Below are 16,775 nucleotides of genomic sequence, written 5' to 3'. Positions count from 1 at the left end.
TCTGGATGGCATCCCTTCCCCCAGCATGTACCACATGGCTTGGTGTCATCAGCAAACTTGCTGAGGGTGCACTTGATGCCATCATCCATGTCACTGGCAAAGGTGTTAAACACCAGTCCCATTACTGATCCCTGAAGAAGACCACTCATCGCTGTTCTCCACTTGGACTTCGAGCTGTTGACCACAACCATTTGAGTGCGACCATCTAGCCAATTCCTTATGCATCAAGTGGTCCACCCGTCAAACCCCTGTCCCTCCAAATTAGAGACAGATACATACTTGGCTTTATTTTCCTAATTCAGAAACTTGTAAGTCCATTCATGCTTTGAGCAATAGGTTGAAACAGAAAACTACTTTTTTTTCCTCCTAATGTATTTTAAATTACACACTAGTAGAACTTAATCTCTTGCAAGCTCAAATTAAAAATGTGTTTTCTGTCAGTGTTATAATGAATTTATTTAAAAGATGAGGATAGGATTGTTGAAATACTTGTTCTTGATTAAGGTCGTCTTATGAACAAAAGATCCTGGATATCTAATCAGTGCTCAAAATTCTCTGTAAAATCCTCTGGCATCGATAGTAGGACTCCACCCTTCTTCCCTCTCTCAAATGGGGCTCAGAATACTGCAACTAGTTAGAAATTCTGTACAGGCACCGTTGTTGGCTGTCATTTCTGATGATGCGTTGAGAAATGGTGGGTTTGGTTAAAGAAATCCCGTCAGTCGTCTGGAACCTGACTTTGCCAAACCGTGTAATGGAAGAAAGGAAAAGTTCTTTACGCATGTGTGTTTTTAATTCTCACACAGTCCGTAGGCATAAAGTGCCTAGATGAATGGGTATTTGTTCTCAGTTAAAATCTTCTGATAACTGTGTTTGTATATCAGCTTGTACAGTTGTTCTGAAGTTAGATGTTCAAGGAGAGGAAGAAAGAGAGCTGCTTAGTAATAGGGAACTGCTTCTACCCACGTTGTGTTCTTACAGATTATTGGAAGAAAAGCGATGTGCATTACACGTACTGCACAAGCAGAACATGTTAGGTGATAAAGGTGTCTGAGAGTAGCTATAACATTGCAAAGCTGTGCCCCTGTAACTTGTTTACGTAGCTGTGCAGAATGATTAATTAGTATTAGTGCAGAATACTGATATGCATATGAGGCAAGCTCTGGACAGATGCTGGAATTGAGCAAAGCACAGCATTTAGTTTTCTTAGGCTGGATGATGATTCTGTATTTTTGGGGAAATCAATTTGCTGGAGATGGAAAAAGTGGTTCGTTTTGCTTTTGAGTGTGTACTTGTTCTTAGCTCTTTCCCGCCCACCCCTTCCCTGACCCAAGGGGAAAAGGAAGATTTGTTTGAAATTGTGGTACTTACAGTCAAACTTAAAAGAAAAAAAAAAAGGGGTGGTAGTTTCTTTTCAGGTATCTGTCTACCCTGTAAGGATCAAAAGGTGGTCCGTTTCTCTCTCCTTCCCTACCTGTACACATGTTTTCTTTTCCCTTTTTAAAGCCTGTTAACATCTTGCCTTTTTTTAATGTGCTTTGATCACTAGTCAGGAAGTACTTTGAAATGAGAGGACTGTATTTGCACCCTGCTCTGCGTTACACATGACAGAGGGTAAAAGATTTATGCTGTGTAAACTTGTTATATATTTGACAGCAGCGTGGACTTACTGAGGCTTTTTTCCTTAGATAAAGCGTAGCAGGGAGGGGTGACAGTGTAGGTGGATTCCTGTCTCTTAGGCTGCTGCTTCTGGCTTGCGCAGTAGGGAGATTTGGAGACTTAGTTTTGAGCGTTCTCTTGTGATGAAGAGAAATAGGAGTTAGCTGGAATGGGATGTGCTTGCTTAGCTACTGTCAGATGTTACATCGGATTTTTTTTAAAATCACGTGGTCACTTGCTGGGTTTTACCAAAGTGTAATCCATTTAAATGGCATGAGATCAGGCAGAAGGGGATATAGCTTTGAAAAATGACATTTGATACGCCACAAACGGTCTGACCTCTCTTGTGTGCTTTCTTGACAGTCGTGTTAGGCCCGGTGTAAATTAGAATGTTAATGGTTAAGAAGTTTCCCTCCCCAACCATGTGCACTTGGAGGGGTGTTTGTTTTCTTGTCAAGTGTTACTCTACAGGTGTAAATAGAACAGAGTTTGGGACAGGTCAGTACTGCTAGGGAAGAAGTGTTGGCAGTGTCAGTGTTGCAGAGCGGAGCATGTTGCAGTGATGCCAATACCAGCTTGAGAACTGGGAACAAGTTTTAGGTCTGCCTTGAGAGCCAGAGCTTACTTGTAGCACTTCATTAATAGGGACCACATAGCTATTGATGTCCCACTCAGCACACCCGTGTTCCCGTTAGCCCGGATTGGATCTCTGCATCCAGATTATACACGCCGTAGCTTCGTAATAGAAACGCGTGGTGATTTTGCAGCAGTACAGTTGAAATGCTGTAGTAGAGCATGCCCTGAAGGAGAGCTTTGTGGAGTAGTGTGAAGTAGGCGGTTCCATGAAAATGAGTATGTCCCAAACTGGAGATCTGACAGAAAAGAGATAGAGAATGTGGGAATGACAACTTGAAGGGGAGTAAAAGAAATATTTGCATATTAATGAAAATAGAATGAACCAAAACCTTGGAAAGGATTGGGTAAATTGTCCTTTCACAGTCACTTAGGTGGATGTCCGTAAAGGGTAGGATGGTCTGTTACATGAAGCCTGTCTGGTTAATCAGTAGACACTTCAAAGCATTGTCAAGTGTAGCTGGATGCAACTGAATGTAATGCTTTGGTCAGGAAAGAAACTGATAATGGTTAACTTACCTCTTGGTTTCAGCCATCAGCTGGATACTTCTCTTCCAGTACTTGAGCAGATGCTTGTGTACTTGGGATTTGTGTACTGTATGTGGGTTTCACTGTGTGTTGAGTTTTAATGTAACAAACTTACATTACGACTGGGAGAAAAGTAGGGAGAAGAGAAAAATCCACATGGGAAAACTTGGTGTCTGGCTCAGTTGGTTCTCTTCAGTGCTTTGAGCTTATATGTTGGAGTGGGCAAGGTACTAGAGTTAGGCTAATGTTTCCAAAACCTATGGACTTGATGGACCAATGGGCCTGTAAGACCATCATATGTTCCTGATATGCTGAGTGGGGTCGACACCTGCTTGAAGTGTTTAATGAATTATGTTCTGTTTGCAAAAGTACTTAATGTTCTCTGATGAAGGATAATGAAGGATAATAAAATAACACTTAGCTCTCCTTATACTAGAAGTGGTTTCTTATGTGCAAGATTGGGATTTTTTGATGCGTAATGCATTGTGCAGTAAGTTAATTCCAATAAGACCCTTTCTTATTCTTTCTTATGGAGCAAGGCAGTGCTTGCAGGCAGAATACCAGACGTGATAGACAGCTGGGCTGGCTTGCTGTGTCTAATTCTGTGTTTCTACAATAGAAACGGCCTCCGCATTTTAAAAGCTGAATGTTGATTCTGGCTGTTCAGGCAAAGTAATTTGAATGTGTTGATTCTTTTTTGTGTCCTGTTTTTTTAAATCTGGATTTGATCGTGCTTCTCTGGATAACTGAATCGGCTGAACAGCTGGCAATGTACATGACTCAATGTTTTTTCTGCAAAAAAATCTCCCCCTTTTTTTTTTCAGCAGCTTAGGAGAAGACAAAGTTAGGGGAAGAGGTGTATTTTTACATCCTTTAAGATGATAAAGTAGCTGGAAGAAGAGCCAGATTTCTATGACCAGCCAACTTTCTCCAGATTAACAGATATCTGTATTAAAATAAAATTCAGTGATAAGTATTTACCTTCTTCCTTGAATAACCCTGGTTTCTCCTTTCATGCTTTTTGGCACAGAATGAATAAAACTGTAGGTATTTCGTGAACCTAAAAGTCACTATAAATTGTAGGATAAGTCATGAGCAGCTTCCACAGAGAATGAAAGCAAATCATCAAGTTTGTGTAAACTACATCACTTTTATCATTCAGTGCAAAGAAACAAATTGTGATTGTCCCATAAATGAGGAGCATCATATATGAATATATACATGAGTGGCCATACGTACGACATGACTTTTAGGTGCTGCTTTCACACGGAGTGTTTGATGGCAAATCCGCTTGGGTTTATGGTTTCAAAGGGGTGGGAGGGAGTCCTGTCATTTGGAATTACTTGGCTGTATAGCACGTATGTACTGCAGGGTCGGTGGCTGAGAGCATCAGTGTTCCCAACTAAGTAGCTGCTGGGGCTAATGGGTTTTGTTCTGTCTGTCAACTTAGAGCTGACTGAAGGGAGGGGGAGCGGGGCAGGGGCAGGATATTAACCAAAAGGATTTTATTGTCATCTCTGAACATGGTAAGTAGAAATGTTTTGCCCATGTTTGGCAGTTTTAAGACCATATTTTATTTTTAGAATAGCTGCTTTGAGGAGAGTTCCGGTGCAATACAGAGATAATCCCTTCAGAGGTACTAGGCGAGCGCTTCTGGGGCCTGAGCTGCTCCCTACAGGCTGTGGCAGCTCCAGCTGGCCTGTCCGGCACCCTGGCAGAGGGGAGATGGGAGAGTGGCCTGCCTCTAGTCTGCTCGTCTGAGACTTGCAGTGCGCATGGGCAGCCTGGAGAAAGCACTGAATTACCCAATGTACGGCACCATGTGGGCCATTCTACTTAGGGTGGTGTTTCCCTGGTCAGCTTTACTACCCATGGGAATTTCCCATAGCTGGCCCTTAGCTTGGCTCACTGGGCTTCCCCTGGAAAGGCCGGTGTGTATTTGAGACTTGTGTAACTTATTCTTAGTGTCCTGAGTTATCAGGTAAACTAGACTTAAATTATTATTCATAACTGCTATTAGAATGTGTTTGAAACAGGAGCTTGCTTTTAAAATAAATGTAAAACTTTCAATAGGTATGTTTTGAGGGTTCTTTTTTGTTGGCCTCTTCAGTTTTGGTGACAATCTGCCATTTTATTGTTTGGGTACAAATTACTCAAATACTTACTTGAAATTTGCATATTTGACAAGCCTGCTTTGTGTTTTGGTGGTTGGTTGGGGTTTTTTTAGGTAATGTCTTGATAAATAGTCTCACAAGCTGCCTCAGTTGGTTCTGTGCTAAGTCAAGTGAGAGAAGTTAAAGAGGATGCTGTAAATAACATTTACCTTTTCTCCAGCATGAAGCATGCTGCTTTTGATTGTCTCTCCCCTCATCTTTGCTCCTCTGTGATTGTCTTTGTGGTGGGATGAGAAGCTTTAGGTGTGTCTTCTCTGTGCCTCTCCATCTGGGAGTCAGCAGTCGGATCACTCTCAGCACTGTTGTTTTGATCTTGCAGACTTAGGTTGCCCTTCATAGAACGGTTTGGGTTGGAAGGGGCCCTAAAGATCACCTAGTTCCAACTCCCCTGCCATGGGGGTTTTGGGTCAACTGCTGTGTTGTGGGCAACCCCCATGGTTGAGACGTGCCATTGCCCTTCCAAGGAAGAGCATGCAGTACAGAGGGGTAGGTTCACTGTGGGTTTATAGGAAGGATTGTATTAATTGTTATCATGGACTCTCTTCTCAAGTGCTGAACCCTTTTTTTTTTTTTACTTCGTTAACAGTAAAAGATAATTACTTTTAAAAGGTTTTCTGTGTTAGGCATCTGGTAAGTAACTCCACTACTTGTATGGCATTCTGATTCTCTGTTTCAACCAGGCTGTGTCATCTCCCACCTGCGGTATGTTCAGCCTTTGGTCGCTTGCTTTTACTGACTTCATTAAATTGGTATTAAAACTTAACACTGCTTACGTTTTGTAAGTGCATATAGTGTTTTGGTGGTTTTTAATTGCAGTCTGTGATAACGTTTTGTTTTTAAAGAAATAATTTTAGCAAAGCTGATGTTGCTAACTGATTTTCTGGTTCCAGGAAAAAGAATGAGCATCTTTCTGCTTGCCTCCATTGAGGCTAGAGTTTCATTCTTCATGTACCATTTCCATTCTTTACCAATAATTTCAAGCACGAGTATGTACGTTTCTCAGTGAAGCACTATTTTCACTGTACCTTCGGATTAAAATATTTTAAAGCGGCTTGTTTGACCTCTAGTGTTCAGCTGTGAAATTGCACCCCATTGACACAAAAATATCTTGCGTTTCAGAAAAACCGGTCTCCCCAAAATCAGGTACATTGAAGAGTCCACCTAAAGGCTTTGATACGTCTGCAATTAACAAAAGCTATTACAATGTGGTGAGTGATCCTTTTTTCCTCCGTGTGAGCTGTTGTGTGCAGTAGAACGTCATTTAACTGAATGCTCTTACCAGCATAAAGATGTGGCAGTCGCGTCAGACCCTTGGTGCCAGAGCTAGGTAGGGGTTTTGGTGAATTCTCTTGTAACCAAGATGATTATTAGTTGAATATCACACATGGATTCTTAAGGGTGATGCAAAGTTATAGTCTAAAGTAAGTGAATAATAGGCATTTCTGTAATGTATTACACTCACTTTACTTGCTTTGCTAGTTGTTAAATTCCCTGTTCTCCCCTGTCCCCAAATATGCAGTCAGTCTCCCCCAGTCTTTATGAGTGGATGAAATTCTGCTGTGTTAAAATGGTTAAGAATGTTTTTTGTCCTTTTTGTTGAACACAAGGTTGAATTCTTGTCTGCCTTTAGTATTCGTGCTTATGAATCAACTCAGTTACTTCGGGAACTTCTCCCTCACGCTGATGGACAGATGTCACAGCAAAAGCAGCATAGCCAGTCAGCCTTTAACGCGCCCCCAGCAGTTCTGAACCTAGTGCTCAGACCCCGTAGTTAGATGCACGTAAGAAACATACCAAACTGTCTTTTAAACATGTGGTTGTAACGGTTTTGAGAATCCTTTATTAACAGTAGATAAACCGGGAAGCAAAAAGCGACTGTTTTTGTTAACCACTGCTCCCTGCTGGTGTGAAATCAAAACACAGGGTTTCTTTCCCTTTTCTTTGAAGCAGCTGTGGTTATTTATTTTTCATTTTATTTGTCAGTTCTGAGCAGGGATCATAAAGCATCAGTTTATGCTTTCATCTTTGGCCGTTGTGGCAGGAATAACACCAACCAGCTGGAAGAACAGAGTGTTTTGCATAGAGGCCCCTGATTGAAAACAATGAAGCCACCTCCTGCTCCTCCCCCTCTCTTGCCTGGTGCCTCTCCTGGTAACCCTAATTCCATGCTAAAGGGAGGGCTGCCATTCTTTGGCTGTTGTATTCCACACCTGCTAGTCATGGTGGAAAGTAGCTGTGCAGGCACACCTTCCTTCAAGCTGCAGGAAGTAATGATCTTACTGTGGTGCGTCAGCAACACAATAATAGTTTTCTTTTTTGTTTTATTACAGTAAAGAGAAACAGTAATTTTTTCCCAAAGTTGCTGTAGTGTGTAGCAGCAAATGTCTTCCCTACTGTTGTTTTTGTGTTAAAACCTATGTTTTGCAATACAAGTAAACAACTGAATGCAGTGAAGGGAGGGTTCAGTTCCTTCACTAGGCAGAAGACTGCTCTTGCTTAAGTTTAATCCATATCTGTGTTGAATTTTTAATCAATATAAATTCACAACTGTCTTGAACACCAGTCCTTTTGGCTTATTTTTTTTAAAGTCAGTGGTGAATACATGCCTTGTATTTAATGTCGTATTATGATTTCTGTGATGGATCTTAATATAATGAAAAGTTAGAGTTGCAGCTGTTTCATTTGGGCTTAACTAAAACCCCAGTTTGACTGTGTCCAAAATGAATTGAATCTTGTGGTTGCATATTTTTGCATTGTAAGAGTAGTAGAAGTCATTTCTTTGGGGTGATGGTGTACTTCAGTGAGGATAATGGGAAATAAATGTTTGAATTTGCCTGGAGCCATAGTGAAGTTTTAAAAGGCCAAACATCACCTTTGGCTTGTGTACTTTCGATAACTGTTCCCCTGGATAACCTATTACCGTAATCATGGAGACTGCGACTGCTGCATACTTTGGGAAACAGAGCCATAGCTGGCTTTTTGAAGGAGTTTAATTAAAAAATTGAAACTGGTGTTCATTATACCTACTCTTGGAATGAAGTTATTTTTTGTCTTACTCAGGAGCAGCTTTCTTGGCACGCTAAACTGATGTCATAAGACTCGCACTGTTTTGACTGCTAGCTAATTATTAGCTGTTGATGATACATTACATTGGGGAGGGAGGGGCAGAAATGGCCAGCTCATAATAATGTCTAGAGTAAATTAACACACTCTACTTTTAGAGTGCTTTTCTTAATTCTGTCTACAGTGAACTGAGTAACTGTCTTTTTCATGTTTTTCCAGAGTGTGGCAAATACTCCCACTTTTTTTTTTTAAGCTCACCACTTTACTGCTCAAAGAATGAGAGGGTGTGCCGTGGTGCACGCTGTTTCCGAGAACTAAGACTCAACTACTGTGCTTAAACCTAAATTAGACTAGCTGATATCTAGAATTTTTTTTAATGATGAATGCTGGGTGCTTCTGATGTCAATATAACTAAAATAATTAATTTTAATAACTAAATGTGTAGTGATGTTTACAAACCCATTCACTGAAGTGAAAGCAGTTTAACTTGTGAGTTGGTTTTGGTCAGTCTTAATTTCAGCTGCAGGCATGGCACTTCCCTGTGCTAGAAGCCTTATCGGTCTGCACTGATAACAAAATTGAGTCCATACTAAGGTGAAAACAAAACAGCTCCAAATAAACCTCTGGCAGGTGGAAGCTAAAAGGCTGTAGCCAGAGTTAGATAGAGTAAGCATTAAAATCTGTGTTAAAGGCCTTTGACAACCAAGCTTGATTTGAGGCTGGTACTCTGGGACCGCTTGCTGGTTTTATGCTGTGGCTGCCTTCCACTGTAGGGGTGTGTGCTGAGACCCTGTACACCTCATGTTGTTTACTGCTGTTTTTCCTAGGGAAGGCTTTGTGCAGCTGCAGGCAGCACCTGTGGGTGCGTTCGTCGCACTGAGGACAGAATCAAAGGGCAGTTCAGAGCAAGTTCAGAACGTGGTAGGAGAGGCTCAGCCAATCTCCCTTTCTGAGAGAAGGACTGGGATGGGCCAAGGGGGGAAAGGTGCTTAATGTAAAGAGGAGACTGCTGTCACCGCTCTCCTCCATTCTTCAAGCCCTTGTAAATGCGTCGTCTGTGTTTATGGATTCACAGAGCTCCATCTGAAGTTCATAGCACAAATCATATACCTTCTAGTCTGTGTGCTTTATTAGCTGCACCTTGCACTAGGTGTTGCTGAGAAGATGGAGAACGCTTGGTTTTTGCTTACATTTTGCCTGGCTCAGGAATGGAGGTTAGTAGGGAATGATTAGCGCTACAAGGTCTTGTCCTCCATAAAGTGGTACGAGTCTATAGTAGGGTGTAATATGAGCCAGACTCATGATCAAGCACGAAGCATTTTTCATGTAGAAGTAATTTAGTAACCTGTTACTGAAGAAGTGGGCACATGATTGCAGGTTATTCCCTGGAGACAGAGCAGGCATTACTGAGTTTTATTTTTACTTGTTAACCCTTGAGAATTTAAAACTTTGTGTCCAAAAGAAAATCAGGTTATCACTGCTTACGGGACAGTTGCCTTGAGATTAAGTAGCTGTTTGAAAAGCAAAGAAATGGGCAACTTTCTGCATAATGTGAGCGTTTGGATGACCTCATTTTTCATTTTGGTGTTAGAAAAACGATGGAAAACAAGTACTCCTTTTGAGGCCACGCTTCTGGAGTTGGGTCAAGAGTTTGAATTTACTGAACTTCATAAAAGTTTTTAAGGAGCCTTGAGCTACACGGTATACTTGTGTGGTGCTTTACATTGCTCCTCTCGAGGGCCTGTTTTAAGGGGTTCGTCTGTCGGATTCTCCTGATTCAGGACAATTGGATACTGTTCACCATGTTGCTGAAGTATGTGATACTTCAGTTGAGTGCCATACTATTCCCATAAAATGGGAATGTGCTACAGGATCATGCCTCAGCATAGCTGTGAAATCTGCCTTTTCTCCCTCTGATTTGGAAAGCGATCGGCTTCATGTAGAGGTCACTTAAAATCCATTTTTGGGTAGTAGTTTTTGCCTCAGGGAGGATAGCTGGAGGTTTGTGCGACAGAATTATTAACAGTGTTTGAATTTTCCATGCCGTGTGATTGAGGGAGCTGGTGCTGCCTGAGCTCGGTTGTCTGTGCCTGCCATTCATCAGCGTTGCAGGCTGCAGAAGCTGCCACTTCAATGCTGCTCTTTTGGTACCCGCTCTTGGCTGTGCAAATGTTGTGGTGGCGTTGTGGAAACAAGGTCTTCGAGGTCTCATGGGGTCTTGCAGCAGCCAGAATGTGCAGAAAGCAGGAAAGGGAAGAAAGGTGATTATTAGAGCATGCGGGAGAGATGCGGGGATGAGGAATGTTAAGGGTGCTCTGGTGCCAAATTCCTGAGTTGCAATACTGACTACTCATCGCATCAAGGCACAGCCCAGGCATTGAATCCTTAGCTTCTCAGTCAGGTAGGTAAGTCGAGCTGGAAGGATGGGAGAGTTCACAGAACTGCTGTCTTAAAGCTGCGTAAGCAAGATTATTCTTTAAAAAAGAGATATTCAAAGTAGAAGAATGTTGCATGCAGTGAAAGCTGTACTTTTTTCTTTAAAAAAAGAGGGGAGGAATAGATTTAATGTGTTTTGGGAAGGGTTTATGTATATGTCTAAAATACTGTGTAACACTCTGAACTACCTGAATAGCACTAAACAGCATAAGTGTATCTAGTACTCTGCATAGGTTTTGTAGCATAGTTTTGTTTACCACTGTGTTTATTTTCCTTTCTCCAGTAGTTTTATCAGGTTGCTTATTCTAGTTTATAAGCTTTCCTATTCTCTCTTCCCCTTTAAATAAGTTTGTTGGTTTGTTTTTTTTTTTCCTACCTTATTCTCTGTATTGCAAAGAAAGAAAAATCCAAACCAGCAAAAGAAAGTAATGGACTTGTGTCAGACATGAAACCAGTTTTATTTCAAGCTTTTCAAACAGCTGTTTATAGCCAAGAATGGAAATACTCTCCGAGAAGGTGGAGCAGCGATGCAGCCTTTCCAGATCTCTAGCAAATTTGTTGATTTTTATCTTTGAATGCCTTTTAATGCTGTTCAGTGTTTCATGGGGGCACTGTGTTTCTGTACTTGGCTTTCAGTCTCCTTTTCCCTTCTAGTGACTGTGCAATGACTTCGAGCTGGGAGATTTTTGTAGGAAAAGCCATATTGAAAAAGATTGGGCTTGCATTTAGTTTTCGACCTCATAGCTCTTAAGTACTTCTACATTTCCATTTTAACAGTTGACTCTTTTGATTTATGTATGTGTAAGAGAACGTGGGGTTTAAGTAATAACTATGATAAATGGAAACTTTCTTTTTTTTTCTGGTCTAAGTGGTCAAAAAAACAGCTTAAAAAAAAAAGTGTACTCACGTTGTGCTTTATGCTGTAGTTTCCTAGTTAGTAGCTAGAACTTTCCTGTGACATTCTTCTGTCATAGTGTTTAGCAGAGAATGGAGACATTTTAATCTTCAGTTCAGGATTCAGATTTCCAACAAAAGAATGAACTCAAAAGTGGCATCTCTCTCTTTTTCTCCCCCAATGAATAGAAGCATTCAAGGAATAAGCAGAATCAATGACACCAATGAAAGGAACAGTGAATTCTTCATTGACATACTGAACTATTTAAAGTTATTTCATCAGGTTTGCATTTAGGAATGAATGGCTTTTTTTTTTACTTCCTAAGAAAGCGTATTGACTACAACAGTGAATAATGCACTCAATTACAGTTGTTACTATAAATGCTGAAATGAGATATTACTGTAGGCTTGACAAATATGGCATGTAGCAGAATGAGAAGGTTTGTGGTGTGGCTTATGACCAGTGAATAGCAAAAAAGTTTTCAAAGCCCTGTGTTGACTGAACTACATTTAGTTCTCATGATTCTCTTGCTAAGTCATTAACTTCTTGGAGGCAAAAAAATAACTTGCCTGCTACAAGCACAGTAGAACTTGATGTGAATATATTGGAGGATATTCTAAAGCAGACTCCCTGGAGATGGCCCAGTAAAATGCTTTCTTGTACATATTTGGGAGTGTTCCAGTTGTTTGATTTATATTCAGCCAAAAAACAAGTGTGCGCTGAATTTTTTTCAACTCTTGGCTTTACATCAGAATCTGTTTAATTTTCTCATGGTAGTGTATATTATTGTACTTTTGGCTGAAAGTAAGTCAGCCCCATTTATAAAGAATGCAAGAATGCTAATCATATTGCTAAGTAAGGTTGACTATTACTTGATATTTATAAATAGGTTAATATGCAGAGCACATTGGACTAAGTAAACACTTTCCTAGCAAGATTAGCTGTCGTGTGTTGTAATTGACACAGAGAAAACAATGCTAATTGTTCCTTTCTCTTGCAACTTCTAATGTGCTTTACCACCCTTTAATGATCTTTGATTGTTTTGAAGTACCTAGGAGGAGTAATTACTCCTAGCTTTGGAAGAACACTCTGTATAGCTCTCAAATTTTACAGTGGAAGTTTTAAGTGCAGTGAAACTCCTGCTAGTTTACCACTTCTTTTGTATAAGGCTAAAGGGATGGCTTACTGTGTGTGGGGTTTTTTCTCTGAATTTTATAAGTGTATAGTATGTAACGCTTTATTGCTGGTATTTCTTTTTTTTTAATGCAGGAACATTCATTTAAATTTCAAAGTGCTAAGTAAATGTTTGTATGTTTTCAAAATGCTCAAATCAATACCAGTTTTAATTGTATCTTAAAAAAAAAAAACAATTAGCAACTGTCATTTATTGTAGGTGCTACAAAATATATTAGAAACGGAAAATGAATATGCTAAGGAGCTACAAACAATGCTTTCAAACTACCTGCGACCATTACAAGCCAGTGAAAAGTATGTGAGTTTGGTTTTTGGTGTTTTAAAATTAAGCTTAAGATCTAACATGTATTGGGGAGGGTTTATGTGGTCAGAACTTCAACGTCCATGTTAATGTGCATTTTCTTGTGTGGACTGCGAGAGCCTCAAGGTAGGGCTTCCTCTTACTCAGTTTGCTCACTAAGGCAATCTAGCCCTTCATCTAAGAACCAGTAAGCGTTTTCTTTCAAGGTTGTAGGTTTTATTAAAACACAATTAGTCAATAACTGCAAACCTAAACACCTTTTATTTACTTTGGCTCCAGGTTAAACTCCACCAATACTTCATACTTAATGGGAAACCTGGAAGAAATAAGTTCTTTCCAGCAAATGCTTGTACAGTCTTTAGAAGAATGCACCAAGTAAGTACTATGCATACCAGATGCTGTACAACTCTAACAAGCAAATCTTTGGTTTATGATTTTAGTTGTTGTGTATGCTGATGTTGTTTTTTTGTTTGAGTTTGTTTGTGTTCCTCTCACTTTAAGGATGGTTGTGGCAATACAGTAATAGATGTTTGGATGATGCATCAGTTGCTTGTGCAAATGGATATTGGTCCTAGGATGCAGTTGCAGAGGTAGGAATTTTGGTGTCGTTTGGAAACAATTTATGAATTTCCATGATGCAAGTGCATACCAGTGAGGAAGTGGTAGAGGAACTGGTTTTGTTTTGTCTTGAGGACATGAATATTAGGTCTTAAGACAGTGTGACAAAGAATGAAGGGAGGTTGTGATGGAACAGTGGAGGAGAGGGAAAGTGGCTTGGATGAAGAACACTGTGTGAGAATGCTTGTACTTAGTATCCTTGTCCTGAACAGTGCTGGCTGTAAAAATGTGCTGGGAGACACATGTAGAAAAGGCAGAAAGAACAATCTGAATTAAAAAAAAAAACCAGCATCAACACCTGTACAGTACTGTATAGGAAGCATGAAGCACAGAAAGAAGGGGATGAAGACACCTTTCCTCCTTCCATAGGTTAGCTTGAAGTGGTAGCTGGATATTTTTTGCCTTGGACCTCAGCAAGAAGGAAGCACAAAGGTGACCATATTACACATGAATTGTCCTAATGATTTTTGGTGTTGAAACTTGACTGAAAGTGTAGTTCCTCCTGTTTCATTTGTCCTCTTCCTTGCCTGTGTTCTAGTTTTGTCTGTCCACATGATGAGCTAAGGCAACTTGCTGATCCAAATTTGCTTATTTTCTGCCAAGATAGTAATTTGAATTGCTACTGAGGGCTTAGACAAGTTTCAGTCTGCTTGGGAGTACTTGGCTGTGAGAAGGAATGAATGTCTTGGACAGAGGAGAAAATACCTCTTTTGGCAGCAGTGATCTTAGATCAGCTCAGTGTGTTTTGTTTTGGCCTCTCCCTCCTGTTTCCCTTGGAGCTGCTCTGTGTGAAGAGGAAGCTTTGTCATGACAAAATATAAACTACATCTCCACTAGGAGGTAACGAACGTCTGGGTCTGCTGAATCTGGATCCCACATCCTCCTACCATCTGGCTTCTCTCCCTCTTGTCTGCCTCTAGTTGACTTAGACTGCAGAAGAACGGAAAGGAGGATGGTGTAGTTTAGATGGCCGTTCAGGAGTGGAATGGAAACTTTCCTGAAATGGCCGTTCTTCCACGCTGTGTGTGAGAAAGAAGCATGTTCTGGCAAGTTAGGCTTGATCAGTTAAGTGTCTGAATCCCTGAGAAGGACTGCTTGTCCACATACTTAAATCTTCTTCCCTTTTCTTGTCATTGCACTGCTTTGTCTCAGTCTTTTGTTACCATGATTTGATTCCTGTGTGTCGGAACTTAGGGAAATGAAGTATCTTGCATGAACAGGCTGTCGTCTTTTAAAACATGCGAATAAGGTGCTCTTAAGAGTGGGGGAGCATATACCTTCAAATAAATATTAATGCAAGCTTTGTTTTAGCTTGGTGTATAGGTTGATGTGATACCATAATGTAGCTTCAAACTCAGAAAGCTTATTTAGAATTCCCTCCTTGATTTAAACTCTTACTAGAGCACCTTCTCATACTGACCTTTATTTCTTTAAGGTCTCTTCCAACCCAAACCACTCTATGGTTGTTCTTCCTGCTAAGTACTGTGTTGCTGTGTAATAAATTAGGAGCATAATGGATGCTAGTAGGTGGGCAGAGGAAGTGAGGCCCCAGGGTTGCTGAAGGGTTACTGCAAATGTTTTGTATTATTTTAGTTTCATAAATGTGCTGGTCATGCCAAGTTGTATTTTCAGTTTAATTTTCATCGTAGCATATTGACTTGAGCATCCAGCTTCCTCCTGTTTTTTGAATATAATCCATCATAATTCCCATCATGTAAAAGAATGCTTGCCCTGCTGCCTTGTTCTTTGTCATTTTGCCATGTTTTTTTGGCTGGTAAACCTGTTCTGTAAAATCAGAGTAGCTCCTGGGCTGAAAATAGGTTTATCATTTTACTTTATTTTTGGCAGAGAGCTTATAGTTCCATCATTCAGGTATTTCATGTTGTAGCATCCGGTGTGGTGTTTTTGTCTAACTTGACATGTTGGAGTGACCCAAATGCCAACGCCTTGCCAGTTCTAGTGCCACCAGCCTACGTTGCTTGACAAATTCCTCTTCTTGGGTGTGAGATGTGAACTTTAAATTCCATACCCCAGTCGAGTCAGTTTGTCCTTTGAGTATTCTCTTAACAAATCCTGGCATGTACTTCAGTGACACAATTTTCTGGTGGTGTTTTCTCTTGCCTGCACCATGTTGGCTTATTTACTTCTTAGGATGGTAAACATTGTGGTGGTTGGGCTTTTTTGTGGTTTTTTTTTTTTTCCCCCATAATATATAACCCTGTAGTGGGCTTCTTGTGTGTTTTGGAGGAAGAGGTTGTTTGGGTATGGTTTGGTTTTAGTTGTGCCACCCTCCCACCCCAGTCCCAACCTCAGGGCTCTTCTGGTGCGTGGCTAAAAGTTTGTCCTTTTTGAACTTGTCCGGGTTGGCCCCTGCTGCAGCATCACTGTGGCACTCCTGTGGTCCTCTGCATCTGTTGCAGGCCTGGGAATGCTTCTTGTCTGCCTGCCTGGATGCTGGGCTTCGTTGCACAGACTTCTTTGGGTTTATTTTACCTTTGTGACTTCTCTTTTTCATTCACCAAAGAAAAGTGGCGTAGGAGACGGGTCTCACTAGCAACGAGTGAGAATCTCCTGGCTGATCCGCTTCAAAAGCGTGCTTGGTTTTGACTGATCAGCTTCAAGTGCAGTTTTTACTGATGGATGGAGAAGAGCTGTAACAAGGCAAAGAGGCGTTGCCGGAGTCTTCAGTTGCAAAAAGGGTGGATTTCTGACAGTAAACAGCAAGAGCAGTCTGTGCTCTGGTCTCTTGAGGACACAAAGTAGTCCGGTGCTCTAGGTCCCTGTGCAGATCTGCAATCCAGCACCAGAACTCAGTTCTGCAGTGGCTCACACAGCAGAGGAGTCTCTGAAGGAACAAAGTCTGTGTCTGTCAGGTGGTCTCTGGGCTGATCTAAATGATCTTTACTGGCAGTATTGCTCTTTGGGTATTTTTGCAGCAGGAGTTTGAACAGATGTCTCCTGCTCAAAAAAAAACCCCAAATTTTTCTATTTCCTGAGAAGAAAAACTGTCAGTCTGTGGCTGTACTTCTCAGTGAGGGGAGGACAGGGACACACAGACTGGCTGGTGACACCACCTTCGTGGACTGCTTAGGTACCATCTCCTCTGATTGGAGCCACTGGCTGTCTTTTTGGGTAGTATCACAGATATATCTCCTTGCCCTGTAACAGACATAGCTGGGGTTTGCCCTCTCTTACCCTGTTACCTCTTGCAGTCATGGTAGCTGTGGTGTTTATCTTGTTCTGTGTTTGAGTGCAAGATACTTCATGTATCAGG

At 41.0% G+C, this 16,775-nt stretch overlaps 1 protein-coding gene across 1 annotated transcript in view; it reads left to right on the top strand.

Moving 5' to 3' along the window:
- Positions 1 to 5,428: 5,428 nt before the first annotated feature.
- The window catches only part of LOC104508237 (rho guanine nucleotide exchange factor 7-like), a gene marked incomplete at its 3' end in the record, with an annotated part of 33,641 nt that continues 22,294 nt past the window's right edge, over positions 5,429 to 16,775 (top strand). Inside the window, exons 1-4 of the mRNA XM_010149795.1 lie at positions 5,429 to 5,480; positions 6,114 to 6,202; positions 12,782 to 12,876; positions 13,163 to 13,258. Of these exons, the coding sequence (XP_010148097.1) occupies positions 5,429 to 5,480; positions 6,114 to 6,202; positions 12,782 to 12,876; positions 13,163 to 13,258 (332 nt within the window). The remainder of the gene's footprint in view (positions 5,481 to 6,113; positions 6,203 to 12,781; positions 12,877 to 13,162; positions 13,259 to 16,775) is intronic.

Source organism: Eurypyga helias, unplaced genomic scaffold (assembly GCF_000690775.1).
Source record: "Eurypyga helias isolate BGI_N326 unplaced genomic scaffold, ASM69077v1 scaffold18904, whole genome shotgun sequence".
Lineage (NCBI taxonomy): Eukaryota > Metazoa > Chordata > Aves > Eurypygiformes > Eurypygidae > Eurypyga > Eurypyga helias.
The sequence above is the reverse complement of the archived record's forward strand: the minus strand, read 5'-3'. Positions and strand labels throughout refer to the sequence as shown.